This window comes from Pristis pectinata, chromosome 1 (genome assembly GCF_009764475.1).
Source record: "Pristis pectinata isolate sPriPec2 chromosome 1, sPriPec2.1.pri, whole genome shotgun sequence".
NCBI lineage: Eukaryota > Metazoa > Chordata > Chondrichthyes > Rhinopristiformes > Pristidae > Pristis > Pristis pectinata.
The window spans coordinates 9,551,334-9,566,356 of NC_067405.1; the positions used below are offsets into that span (position 1 = coordinate 9,551,334).

Consider the following 15,023-nt stretch of genomic DNA (forward strand, 5'->3'; position numbering starts at 1 on the left):
GCTACACTTCAGCCTGCGCTTGGATCTTCCAGCTTTTTAAGCAGAAGATCTGAGCCACTGTGAAAGATATACAGGTCAATAGTGCAAAGTGGCTCTAAAGCACTTTGGAATGCCGGAAGGTCAAGCTACATTTAACACAAGTTCTTTCTTTCTCAAGGCAACTTAGGATGACTGTAACCTATGGCATGAAAACAATTCTTCCTTCCTTACTATTTATAAATATACGTCCTTCTTCACTTAGCCACAGATATCTCTAAAAACTTTGAACAAGATTGGTTCCATGTTAACAGATTTTCCAGTGTACTATAACTTTGTCTTCTTATTCTTATCATAGCCATACATTGACATTCTAAAAGGATATTAATAATCACTAAAGTATCACATGTAGGCTTCAGATAATAATGACAGAAACACTTAGTTGGAGGAAGAAAAACATTGCAAAACAAGCATTGCAGAACTCCAGGAGTTATGTGAATATTTTATTACATAATATATCAAAGGCTTGGAGAATGGGTACAACACTCATAGTGACTCTTGTAACATGTCAGCTTTCATTGATTCTTTCACATTATTTTGGTGCATTGTTAAATGTTATAAAAATGAAAGCAGTAAGCAGTTATATGGTTTCATAATTAGAACTGGCCCTATGGAAAAATAAAAAGTATGTGAATGGGAAGGAAGGACTTTTTCCAGTGCATGACAGATCTATTGCAAATATGGAAACCCACCACATTTAATAATTTCTGGAACATACGCCACTTGTGACTGCTGAGTAATTTTCAGTTATAGAAATCAAGTAATGTATGGTGTTTTCCTTTATAAATATCAGAACACTCAATCTTACACAATTAAATTTCATTTTTAGGGGCGGCATGGCAGCGTAGCAGTTAGCGCGATGCTATTACAGCGCCAGCGATCAGGGTTCGATTCCCGTTGCTGTCTGTGAGGAGTTTGTACATTCTCCCATGTCTGTGTGGGTTTCCTCCGGTTTCCTCCCACATTGCAAAGATGTACGGGTAGGTTAATTTGGGTTTAAAATGGGCGGCGCGGACTCATTGGGCCAGAAGGGCCTGTTACCACGCTGTAAATAAAATTTAAAAAAAAATTAAAACCAAAACCAGAAAACCCAGCACCCAACACCACAATAAGATAGAACTACTTAAACTTAATTTTATGTGCTCACTTATTAATTATTCTCTTAATACTACAAAAGATATCCTGCAACTTTAAAGCTAAACGCCGAAGACTCAGTTACCAATTGCAAACAATAAATTTGCGTCAACCAAAAAAAATCTTCGGCGTGAAGGGGCAAGGAGGGTAAGTAGCTGGTAAGTAGGTAAAGGCAAGGTTTAGCTTTTGGTCATTATAGATTTGTAGGTGGGACTAACTAGGGAAAAAAAAGGTAGTCAGATGGAGGACATGGTGGTGTGCTGCAGCTGTTTGATGTGGGAACTCATGGACCTTGCTGCGGTCCAAGATGGCCACATCTGCAGTAAGTGCTTGAGGCTGGACGAACTTCGGCTCAGAGTTGATGAGCTGGAGTCGCAGCTACAGACACTGTGCAGCATAAGGGAGGGAGAGAGTTATGTAGACACAGTGAATCAGGTGACAGTCACCCCCCTTAGGGTAGGTACATCTGAGGTTCAGGAGGCAGATAGAATGGTGACTGTCAGGGGAGGGAAGAGGAAGAAGAAGTCAGGCAGGCAGACAGGACAGAGAGCCCCGGAGGCTGTTCCCCTCAGTAACAAGTTTTCTGCCTTGGAAGCTGTTGAGGGGGATGACCTGCAGGGGCCTAGCTGCAGTTACCAGGTCTCTGGCACTGGGACTGGTACTGCTGCTGCTGCTCAGAAGGGAAGGGTGGGAAAGAGACATGCGGTAGTGATAGGGGACTCGATAGTCAGGGAAACAGACAGGAGGTTCTGTGGCAGTGAGCATGAATCCCGGATGGTATGTTGCCTCCCAGGTGCCAGGGTCTGGGATGTCACTGATCAGGTCCACAGAATTCTTGAGTGGGAGGGAGAGCAGCCAGAAGTTGTGCTCCATATTGGCACCAATGACATAGGTAGGAAGGGGGATGAGGTCCTGAAGAGTGAGTTCAGGGAGCTAGGCAGAAAATTGAGGAACAGGACCTCAAGGGTAGCAATCTCAGGATTGCTGCCAGTGCCACGTGATAGTGAAGGTAGGAATAGGAGGAGGTGGCAGATAAATGTGTGGCTGAGAAGTTGGTGCAGGAGGGAGGGTTTTAGATTTCTGGATCATTGGGATCTCTTCTCAGGAAGGTGGGACCTGTACAGAGAGGACCGGTTACGCCCGAACCAGAAGGGGGCCAATATCCTTGCGGCGAGATTTGCTAGGGTGGTACAGGAGGGTTTAAACTAGTTTGTGAGGGGGAAGGGAACCGGAGGAGTAGGTCAAAGGAAGAAGGGAATGGGGAAAAGTTAGATCAAACAGGTAGAGAGGCTTTGGGGAAGGAGAAGCAGAATACAGGCTGTAAAAGTAGTAAGGTAGATGGACTGAAGTGTGTTTACTTAAATGCAAGAAGTGTCAGGAATAAGGGGGATGAACTGAGGGCTTGGATAAGTATGGGGGACTATGATATCGTGGCTATTACTGAGACGTGGCTGACGTTAGGAGAGGAGTGGATATTGAATATTCCTGGTTTTCGGTGTTTTAAGAGGGATAGGGAAGGGGGGAGAAGAGGTGGAGGGGTGGCGATACTGATCAGGGACACTGTTACGGCTGTGGAAAAGATGGATGTTATAGAAGGATCATCTCTAGAGTCCGTATGGGTGGAGTTAAGGAACAAGAAAGGAGCAGTTACTCTACTAGGAGTATTCTATAGGCCCCCCGGTAGCAGTAGAGATATAGAGGAGCAGATTGGCAGGCAGTGTTTGGAGAGAAGCAGAAATAACAGGGTCGTTATAATGAGAGACTTCAACTTCCCAAATATAGACTGGAACCTGCTTAGTGCCAAAGGTTTAGATGGGACAGAATTTGTTAAATGTGTCCAGGAGGGATTCCTGACGCAGTATGTTGACAGGCCGACTAGAGGGAATGCCATGTTAGATCTAGTTTTAGGAAATGAACCGGGACAGGTGAAGGATCTATTGGTGGGTGAGAATTTGGGGGACAGTGACCATTGCTCCATAACCTTTAAAATTGTCATGGACAGGGACAGGTGCAGAGAGGACAAGAGGTTTTTCAATTGGGGAAGGGCTAACTACGAGGCTATAAGGAGAGAACTTGGGAGTGTAAATTGGGATGTCCTTTTTGAAGGAAAATGTACCATGGGGATGTGGTCGATATTCAGGGATCTTATGCAGGATGTTAGGGATAAATATGTCCCGGTGAGGCAGAGAAGGAATGGCAGGGTGAAGGAACCATGGGTGACGAGAGAGGTGGAAAGACTTGTTAGGGAGAAGAAGGTAGCATACGTGGGGTATAAGCAGCAAGGTTCAGACAGGGCCCGTGAGGAATATAGGGTAGCGAGGAAGGAACTTAAGAAAGGGCTGAGGAGAGCTAGAAGGGGACATGAAAGGCTTTGGCTAGTAGGGTTAAGGAAAATCCCAAGGCCTTTTTCAAGTACGTGAAGGGTAGGAGGATGGCTAGGGTGAAGGTAGGTCCGATTAAGGACAAAGGTGGGAGAATTTGCCTGGAGGCGGCGGAAGTGGGAGAAGTTCTGAATGAGTACTTCTCTTCGGTATTCACCAGGGAGAGGGGTCTTGATGACACGGAAGGGAGTGCTGGTAGGGGTAATGTTCTCGAGGTTGTTGATATCAAGAGAGAGGATGTGTTGAAGTTGTTAAATAATATTAAGACAGATAAATCTCCGGGGCCTGACGGGATTTGCCCCAGGCTGCTACGAGAGGCTAGGGAGGAGATTGCTGAACCGCTGGTAAGGATCTTTGAGTCCTCGTTGTCTACGGGGGTGGTGCCGGAGGATTGCGAATGTGGTCCCCTTGTTCAAAAAAGGTAATAGGGATAGGCCAGGGAATTATAGACTGGTGAGTCTCACGTCTGTGGTGGGTAAGCTGTTAGAAAGGATTCTAAGGGATAGGATTTATGAACACCTAGAGAATCATGGACTGATTAGGGACAGCCAGCATGGCTTTGTGAAGGGAAGATCTTGCCTCACAAGCCTGATAGAGTTCTTTGAGGAGGTGACCAGGAAGATTGATGAGGGCAGTGTGGTGGATGTGGTTTACATGGATTTTAGTAAGGCATTTGATAAGGTTCCTCATGGTAGGCTTCTTCAGAAGGTCAGAGGCCGAGGGATCCAAGGAAGCTTGGCTGTGTGGATTAGGAATTGGCTTGCAAGTAGAAAGCAGAGGGTTGTGGTGGAAGGAGTGCCCTCGGATTGGAAGGCAGTGACTAGTGGTGTCCCGCAGGGATTGGTTCTGGGACCTCTACTTTTTGTGATATTTATAGATGACTTAGATGAGGGGGTGGAGGGCTGGATTAGTAAGTTTGCGGACGACACTAAGATAGGCGGTGTTGTGGATAGTGTGGAGGGCTGTCAGAGCTTACAGAGGGATATTGATAGGATGCAGAGCTGGGCTGACAAGTGGCAGATGGAGTTCAATCCGGAGAAGTGTGAGGTGGTACACTTTGGAAGGACAAACTCCAGGGCAGAGTACAGGGTAAACGGCAAGGTACTTGGCAGTGTGGAGGAGCAGAGGGATCTGGGGGTTCATATTCACAGTTCATTGAAAGTTGCCTCACAGGTGGAAAGAGCAGTTAAGAAGGCCAATGGGATGTTGGCTTTCATAAGTCGCGGGATTGAGCTTAAGAGCCGCGAGGTTATGATGCAGCTTTACAAAACTCTAGTTAGGCCACATTTAGAGTACTGTGTTCAGTTCTGGTTGCCTCATTATAGGAAGGATGTGGAGGCATTGGAGAGGGTGCAGAGGAGATTTACCAGGATGCTGCCTGGATTGGAGGGTATTGAATATGAGCAGAGGCTTAAGGTGCTCGGGCTTTATTCACTGGAAAGGAGGAGGATGAAAGGAGACATGATAGAGGTATATAAAATATTGAGAGGAATAGATAGAGTAGACAGTCAGCGCCTCCTTCCCAGGGCACCAATGCTCAAGACGAGAGGTCATGGCTTTAAGGTTATGGGTGGGAGGTTCAGGGGAGATGTCAGAGGGAGGTTTTTCACCCAAAGAGTGGTTGGTGCATGGAATACACTGCCTGGGGTGGTGGTGGAGGCAGATACATTGAACAGGTTCAAGAGCTTGTTGGATAAGCATATGGAGGAACGTGAGATAGAGGGATATGCGGGAGGAAGGGGTTAGGTAGTGGGAGGGTGGTCTGATGGTCGGCACAACATGGTGGGCCGAAGGGCCTGTTTTGTGCTGTATGGTTCTATGGTTCAAATCTGAAATAAGAACAGAAAATGCTAGAAACACTCAGCAGGTCAGGCAGCATCTGTGGAAAGAAACTTGGCTTGAATAATTGGCTTGGTTATAGAAGACAGAGGGTAATGGTAGAGGGGTGTTTTTCTAAGTGATGTTCCATAAGGATTATTGCTGGGACCTCTCGTGTTTATAATAATATATAAATGATTTGGATGAAAATGTAGGTGGCCTGATTATTAAGGCTGCAAATGACATGAAAATTGGTGGAGTTGTGGAATAGTGATGAAAGTTGTCCAAGGATACAGCAGTATATAGATCAGTTAGAAATTTGTGCATAGAAATGGCAGATGAGTTTAATCCGAACAAAGGTGAGATGATGCATTTTTACACCTCCTTCACAAGGTGTAAAAACAAGGACCTATTTCTTCTCAGATGTTTAGAAATCTGTTGTCATGATATACACAATGCTGGTACAGCAATTTTAATGTGATCCCCCTATAGTGAGGCACGGTAGTGTAGCGGTTAGCGTAACGCTTTACAGCGCCAGCAACCTGGGTTCAATTCAGGCAGCTGTCTGTAAGGAGTTTGTACGTTCTCCCCATGTCTGCGTGGGTTCCCTCCAGGTGCTCCGGTTTCCCCCCACATTCCAAAGACGTATGGGTTAGGAAGTTGTAGGCATGCTATGTCGGCGCTGGAAGCATGGCAACAATTGCTGGCTGCCCCCAGAACACTCTACGCAAAATATGTATTTCCCTGTGTGCTTCAATATACATGTGACTAATAAAGAAACCTTATCTCATCTTAGTGGCGTTAGGGAGAGACCTTCTGTATAATGAAGAGGGAAAGCAGCCATTACTCTATGCCAATACTATTGAAACCAAATGCAGCAACCTTTCATTCACTCTTGCCCTCCTCCACCACCATCACTGTCAAAGCAACACAGGGAGCAATAAAATCCAGATAATTTCTGGACTACACTGCTGAAAACAATTATTAAGCAGCCAGTGGATTAACGTAGGCAAGAGAGTAAACATTTTAATGCCAACTGGTTAAAAAACCTGAAAATTTCACCAGCAGGTAACTCACGAGACAAATGACATTTGCAGCCACTTATGTGGCATCCGTTGTGGGTGTACCTTGTTTGTCTCACACGCCAAAGGAAAATGCTGTGGTATCAGCAATTTATTCAGTGTGAATCTTTAACTAAACTTAAACTATGTGATCATGGACACATCCTTTCATGTGAAAAGAATTAGAATGCTTGCCCAAAGATTCCCCTCCCCTGTCCAGACTATTTAATTACAATAAATGGTATCAGGTGGTTGAAGAAACTAAAAACAGTCAACACAAGAGTGCATCATTGCACCTTGTCCATACACCTGTATCTTTAAACACCATACAAAAAGGTTCTAGTGCTTGGGGATGTGCATATTCTTGTTGTTGGAAACTATCCAAAACACCAATCAAGCCATTCGTTTATACAGTCAAACAACACGGAAATGGACCTTTCAGCCCACAGAATCTGTGCCATCAAGCACATATTTACACTAATCCTAAATGATCCCATTTTATTCTCCTCCTCACATTCTCATCAACTCCTCCAAGATTCTACCATTTATCTACACACATGGGGCAATTTACAGTGGCCATTAAGTTACCGACCTGCATGACTTTGTGACGTGGAAGGAAACCAGAGCACCTGAAGGAATCCCACATGGTCACAGGGAAAAGGTGCAAACTCCACACAGACAGTGCCAGAGGTCAGGATCAAACCTGGATCGCTGGAACTGTGAGGCAATGTATAGTGTGATAGCTTTCATATTCATGCGGTCTGATTTTTCTCCCCTGCACATAAAAGGGTCTGCCTGTGATCACATAACTCAAAGATCTAATTTAGTTCAAGATTCACACTGACTCTGTAGCATTTGCCTTTGGCAGGAAAGGCAAATGAGCAACACCCAAAATGGATGCCACAAGTCAATGTAAACGGCACTTGTCTTTTGAGTTGCCTTCCTGCGAATCTTTACCAATTATTTGTATGTGGGGATCAAATGCAATATATCCAGGTTTACTGATGATACAAAGCAGGGTACCAATGTGGGTTGTGAGAAGGGAAGAGGCAGAGAAGTTTCAGGAGAATTATAGACAAGTTAAATGAATGGGCAACAACATGGCAGATAACGTGGAAAAATGCAAAATCATAGAAGTAGCAGCACAAGAGTGGCAATTCTTGGGGGCTGCCTCCTAGCAAATTCTCAGTAATGCAAAAAGATGCATTTCACTGTGTGTTTTGATGTACATTTGACTAATAAATCAGTATCTTGTTCATAAATGGTGCGACTGAAACAGCAGGATCTGGGGGTCCCTACACATAAAAAGTGAAAGTTACTGGGCAGGTACAGTAAACAAGTAGGAAAACAAATGGTACACTGGCCTTTATTGCAAAAGGATTTGAGTACAGGAACACAAATGTCTCATTCCAGTTTTTTTTATATACAGAGTTATACAGAACCAAGACTGCATCTAGTGTACTGTGTAAAGATCTGGCCTACCTACCCACAGAGGAATCTAGCAGAGTGCAACAGAGGTTCACCAGATTGATTCCTCAGAAAAGAATGGAGGTCTGTCCCATAAGAAGAGGCAAAGCGGACTGAAGCTATACTCTCTAATTTAGATGAAGAGGGGATCTTGGTGGAACACACAAAATTCTGACAACGCTCAAATGGTAGATGAAGGTGATGTTTCCCCCATTCCTCTGGATGTTTTGCTCAGAACCAGGGGTTACAATCTCAAAATAAAAGGTCAGCCATTTAGGGCAGAGATGAGAAGAAACATCTTGACCCAGGGAGGTAGCAAATATTTGAAATTCTCTTCCTAATGGGGCTGAAGATACAGTTACTGAGCATATTTGAGAAAGAGGCATTAACATATCAAGGGAATCAATGGATATTGGGATAGTGCAGGAAAGTGGCATTGAGATAAAAGAAGAACCTTCATCACCTACTGAATGGCAGAGCAAGCATGAAGGGACAAATGGCCTTCTCCAGGTTCTAATTCTGTTGCAAGGTCTCGACCTGAAACATTGACAATTCCTGTCCACCCCACAAATGTTGCCGGACCCACTGAGTTCCTCCAGCAGTTTGTTTTTTGCTTCGGATTCCAGCACCTGCAGTCTCTTCTTTCTCTCTAATTTTCATGTTATGGTCAAGGTAACAGAATTTTCAAGTCTGTTTTAAACAGCATACATCACATGCTGGGATTAGACAGCAGAATAGGTTTGTTTGCACCATTACTTGCCAAATGTTGCTGATCCATGGTATCACAATTAGATAATTCATAGATCACAACACAGCTATTGGAAATAGTGAAAGGATTGGACAAAATCAACTTGAATATGCTTTATTTCAAAATGATGACCAAAGGCAAGCCACTTGTTAGCTAAAGGAAATTGTTATTCACCCACTCATAAAAGCCCTTCATATTTCCTATTACCAACAAAACCCCTGAGAATTTTATTAAACCTCCTCTTAGTTTATACTTGTGAAAATAGCCCCATTACACTGTCATAATTATGCTTGATCAACCTATGAATCTACATGCTCTATAACTTTAATGATTTCTCTATAATGAGACCACTAAATGAATGTGTACACAGTGCACCGTGACACAAATGCCCCAGAAGACACAGCAGCAACTCAAGATGGCTAAAAGCCATAAATTACTTATAATGTGTAGGTTCAAAACCATTTTCTGGATCATGTGTTAGAGGACATTTGCTCTCCCACTAATTATAACTATTAACTTGACAATAAAATATCACAGTACGTGGCTGTACCCAAGAATTTACAATTATACAAAAGTAAAAATAAAACAGAAGCAGGAGGTGGCTCTGAAGCCCCTTGCACTTGCTCCATTACTCAATTAGATCGTGACTGATCTATTACCTCAGCACCACTTTCTGTCCCATTACCGAGAGCACTGTCGGACTACCTTCACAGAAGGACCAGAATGGTTCAATTAAGCAGCTCAGCACTGCCACACGGGCATTTAGGGATGAGCAATAAATGTCTGCCTTGCCTGTAACGCCCAAATCCTAAAAATTAATTAATTTTTAAAAAAGCATCTTAATTCCCTTAACATTCAAAACCTTTTGATCTCTGCCTTGAATATATTACCAACTGCGCCTCCACAGCCCTCATAAATTGGAACAGATGTTCTTGGGGAAGTGCACAGCGGAAATGTGGAGGTTGTTTAGGGCGTACTTGCATGGTTCTGGATAGGTTTGTCCCATTGAGGCAGTGTAAGGATGGTAGAGTGAAGGAACCGTGGTTGACAAGAACCATAGAATATCTTGTCAAGAGGAAGAAAGAAGCTTACCTAAGGTTCAGAAAACAAGGATCAGACAGGGCTCTGGAGAGTTACAAGGCAGCCAGGAGGAAGCTTAAGAATGGACTTAGGAGAGCTAGAAGGGAGCATGAGAAGGCCGTGGCGAGTAGCATTAAGGAAAACCCCAAGGAGTTCTACATGTATATGAAGAATAAGAGGATGACTAGACTGAGGGTAGGACCGATGAGGGATAAAAGAGGAAACATGTGCCTGGAGTTAGAAGAGGTAAGGGAGATCCTTAACGAATAAATTGCTTCAGTATTTACCAGTGAGAGAGACCTTGACGCTTGTGAGGATGGTGTACGACAGGCTGATACACTAGGGCATGTCGACGTGAGGAAAGAGGATGTGCTGGAACTTCTGGAAAACATTAGGATAGATAAGTCACCGGGGCCAGACGGGATATATCCAAGGTTATTACTGGCCACAGGAATAGTGCCAGAAGATTGGAGGGTGGCAAATGTTGTTTCTTTGTTTAAGAAAGGGAGTAGGGACAACCCTGGGAATTACAGGCCAATGAGTCTTACTTCAATGGTGGACAAACTACTGGAGAAAATCTTAGAAACAGGATTTATGGGCATTTGGAGAAGCATAGGCTGATTAGGGACAGTGAGCATGCCTTTGTGAGGGGTAGGTCATGCCTCACTAGCCTGATTGAATTCTTTGAGGATGTGACAAAGCACATTGATGAAGGTAGAGCAGTGGATGTGGTGTACATGGATTTTAGTAAGGCGTTTGATAAGGTTCCTCATGGAAGGCTCACTCAGGAAGTCAGGAGGCGTGGGATCCAGGAAAACTTGGTGCGTGGATTCAGAATTGGCTCGCCCATAGAAGACAGAGGGTGGTGGTAGATGGAGCGTATTCTGCCTGCAGGTCGGTGACCAGTGGTGTTCTGCAGGGATCTGTTCTGGGACCCCTGCTCTTTATGATTTCTATAAATGACTTGGATGAGGATGTGGAAGGATGGGTTAGTAAGTTTGCTGATGACACGAAGGTTGGTGGTGTTGTGGATAGTGTACAAGGTTGCTGTACATTACAACAGGACATTGATAGGATGCGGACCTGGGCTGAGAGGTGGCAGATGGAGTTTAACCCAGAAAAGAATGAAGTGATACACTTTGGAAGATCAAATTTGAAGCCAGAATACAAGGTTAATGGCAGGACTCTTGGCAGTGTGGAGGAACAGAGGGATTTTGGGGTCCACGTCCATAGATCCCTCAAGGTTGCCACGCAAGTTGATAGGGCTGTTAAGGTGGCGTATGATGTGTTGGCCTTCATTAGTCAAGGTACTGAGTTCAAGAGCCGCGAGGTAATGTTGCAGCTCTAATAGAACTCTGGTTAGACCACATTTGGAGTATTATGTTCAGTTCTGATTGCCTCATCATAGGAAGGATGTGGAAGCTTTAGACGGTGCAGAGGAGATTTACCAGGATGCTGACTGGATTGGAGAGCATGTCTTATGAGGATAGGTTGAGCAAGCTAGGGCTTTTCTTTTTGGAGAAAAGGAGGATGATAGGTGACTTGATAGAGGTATACAATATGACAAGAGGCATAGATTGAGTGAACAGTCAAAGACTTTTTCGCAGGGCAAAAATGGCTAACACGAGGGGGCATGATTTTAAGGTGATAAGAGGAAGGTATAAGGGGGATGTCAGAGTTAAGTTTTTACACAGAGAGTGGAGGGTGTGTGGAACACACTGCCGGCGGAGGTTGTGGGGGCAGAAACATTAGGGACATTTAAGAGACTTAGATAGCTACATGAATGATAGGAAAATGGAGGGCTATGGTTAGATAGATCTCAGAGCAGGATAAAGTGTCGGCACAACATCATGGGTCGAAGGGCCTGTACTGTACTGTAATGTTGTAATGAATAGAGGGCTCAAGAAAGTGAAGACATTTCTATCTCAGTCCAGAATGGCTGTCCCCTTATTTTGAGAATCTGAACCCCAGCCAGGGGAAACATCATCACTTGCCCTTTCAATCCACTAAGTGTTTTGTTTCCCACATTTCAATGATATCACCTTTCATTCTTCTAAAATCCTGAGTACAGGTCTCTTCTGTTTAATCTCGTAGAGCAACATCTTCCTTCATTAACATGGTGACCACTTCATGTACTTCCTCTACAGCAAATATATATCCTTCTTTGGAAAGGACAGCCAGTCCTCTACATAATATTGTACGTATGGTCCACTAGGGCATGATTATAACCGTAGTAAGACGTCTTTCCTCTTGTTCTCACCCTCTTGCATGAAGACCATTGTACCATTTGCCTTTCTTGCTGTACCTCCAATTTAACGTTCAGTGATTTGTGTAGAAGATCGCCCAAGTCTATTTGAATACCATATTAAAAGCTCTGCTTTTCTATTTTACCCAAACAAGATATATGAACTCATTTTTCTTCATATTATATCTACTACATCCTTTACCATTCAGTTAGCCTATCTGTATACAGCGTTGATGGATCCTGGGGTCCAGATGCATAGCTCCCTAAAAGTGGCCACGCATGTTGATAGGTTGGTAAAGAAGGCATATGGCATGCTTGCCTTCATGAGTCAAGGCACTGAGTTCAAGAGCCAAGAAGTTATGTTACAGCTTTATAAAACTCTGGTTAGGCCACACTTAGAGTATTATGTTCAATTCTGATTGCCTCGTTTATAGGAAGGATGTGGAAGCTTTGGAGAGGGTGCAGAGGACATGGTCAGGGATTCCAACTTGAGGATGCTACAATTTTTCCCAAGGAGAATCTGAAAACATCATTGAAGCATCTATTCTGTCCTCCTGCTTATCCCTTACCGTTACAGAGTTCAGAGTGAAGGCTTTTTTCAGGAGTCTGGCATCAAGCATGCGAATGATGTGGGTCACTCACCAGAGCAGATTGAGTGTGATCAGAATCTCAAGGCTGGAAATGTTGGCCTGGTAACGTTCACTGACATTGGTCAGTTAGGCAAACCAATGAATTATGAGGATTTAGACAGCTTTATTGAACAGTTCCAATGCTTTGAGGTCTCCATATTTCTGAAGTATGCAGGAGTGTATGAATAACTGCTGCTCAGAAGACAATGAGCTTGACACTTGGTTTGAAGTCTTAGTCTTTGAACATTCTTTTCTCAAATGACCAAACTCAGTGCTAGTGCACTGACATGGTGATGGATTTCATCCTGAGATATGGTAAGGGATCCACATTTTCCAAAATCTCATCATGGATCAAAAACGTCAGGGACAGTGTTGCGCAGCACAGGCAGGTTGGTCATGGATCTTTGTCTTCAGGATGTTCAATATAAGGCCCATCTTGTATGCTTCACCAAACGTGCAAGTGTCATTTGTGTTCTGTAACCCAGTTCCACAGATGGGCTTGAGAAATAAGTAGGTCTGCCTTGCTCACCAACCTTACATAAGATCGATCAGGCTATGAGCAAACCTTTGCATCTACTAATTGTAGCAAGTATTGCATGGACATTAAATTTAATCCTGTTGGTCTACCTTGGAGAGTGGGAATTAATTTAGTTGATATTGGATGATTTTCAGCACAAGGAAGAGATACAACAAGCTCCCAAAACAGCAAAAGAATAATCTGACTGCAGATACAAGCCAGAATACCAGGGAAAACTGCTCCAACCCCCTACAGCTGTCCCTTCCACGATTTCTATTCACCATCACATTTCCTCACCCTGCCATCTGGTCATCCCACTTCCCCTAACCACATCAAGCCCTATTCCTTCCCATCTCCCTCTATCGCCCTCTCTTTTCTCCCCATCTCTTTTCCCCTTCTCATTCCTCCCCCATCATCTCTTTCCTCTCTTCCCCTCCTTCAGCCACTCTCCCCCCTTTCCTGACTCCCACTTTTTCACATTCCATCTGCCTCTGTCTCCCCCATCTCCGTCTCCCCCATCCCTCCCTTTCCCCATCCGTCCCTGCCACCCCTTCCCCGTCCTAGTCCGTCTCCCCCCTTTCCCCAGTCCTAGTCCTTCTCCCCCTTTTCCTCATCCATCTCTCTTTTATCCATTACCCCCTCACCCATCCATCCCCATCTCACCTATTCCCCACTCTTTTCTCCCTCCACCCTTCCTTCCCCTCTCCCCTTACCCTCCTCTCCCCATAACCCCTTGCCCCCATTACCCCTCTTACCCCATTACTTCTTGCCTTACATTACCCCTCATGCCCCATTACCCCTCGCCCCCATACTCCCTCCCATTACCCCTCTTGCTCCCCCTTACCCCTCTTGCCCGCCCCTACCCTTGCCCCCATTACCCCCCTCCCCTCATTACCCCCTTACCTCTCTTGTCCATCAGCCAGGTGAAGAGGAAGCAGGGCAGGAAGCCGATGGGCCCCCACAGGACCAGCAGGCTAATGTCGCGGGTGCTAAAGCCCAGGGCGCGGCGGGCCGAGTTCTGGATCGGCCCCCACGAGTTCCACACCAGGCCCTGCACGAAGCCGAGCAGCGAGAAGACGCCGAGCACCAACCAGCGGCGCCCGAACACCCGGCTCCCTTCGCAGGCCCCCGGGCCCAGCAGCGGCCTCCGCTCCTCGGCCGCCCACATCGCGGGCCGCTGCAGCCCGCCGGTTGCCCCGGGTTACCCGCAGTCGGTGGTTTGTGCCCCAGTACCAAACGGCTCCAGCTCACGGCCTTTGAGCATGCGCACACAGTCACTAGCATGCCCTAAACAAATTACTTTGCTGGGCTATGACGTCATCATATTGTTGTGGCATAGGGCACTAAGATGTTGCTCTGATAACCTGGTGACGGCATGGTCGCATGTTCAAATCCCGGCTGGTTGCTTTGAGTCAGTGAACGTTACAACCTATAAGAAGTCTTTAATTACCAAGCAAATCAACCTGTGATCTACAATGTGATCCAGATGAAGGATCTCGACCCGAAACGTCGACTGTCCATTTCCCTCCACAGATAAGAAGAATAAGAATGTCGTTATTAGTCACATGTACATCGAAACACACAGTGAAATGCATCTTTTTGTGGACAGTGTTCTGGGGGCAGCCCACAAGTGTCGCCACGCTTCCGGCGCCAACATAGCACGCCCACAACTTCCTAACACGTACATCTTTGGAATGTGGGAGGAAACCAGAGCACCTGGAGGAAACCCACGCAGAAACGTACAAACTCCTTACAGAGAGCGGCCGGAATTGAACCCAGGTCGCTGGCGCTGTAATAGCGTCACACTAACCGCTACACTACCGTGGCTGCCCTTGTTTCTCTCCTTCCCAGTGCAAACAAGGGGAGTTGGACACTAAATGTTAACTCTCCTTCTCTTTACGCTGCCT

At 45.2% G+C, this 15,023-nt stretch overlaps 1 protein-coding gene across 1 annotated transcript in view; it reads right to left on the reverse strand.

Moving 5' to 3' along the window:
• The window catches only part of slc49a4 (solute carrier family 49 member 4), a 73,517-nt gene extending 59,141 nt beyond the window's left edge, over nt 1-14,376 (reverse strand). The window contains 1 exon segment of the mRNA XM_052016074.1: nt 14,020-14,376. Within this exon segment, the coding sequence (XP_051872034.1) occupies nt 14,020-14,284 (265 nt within the window). The 5' untranslated portion in view covers nt 14,285-14,376.
• Between the last annotated feature and the right edge of the window lie 647 nt (nt 14,377-15,023).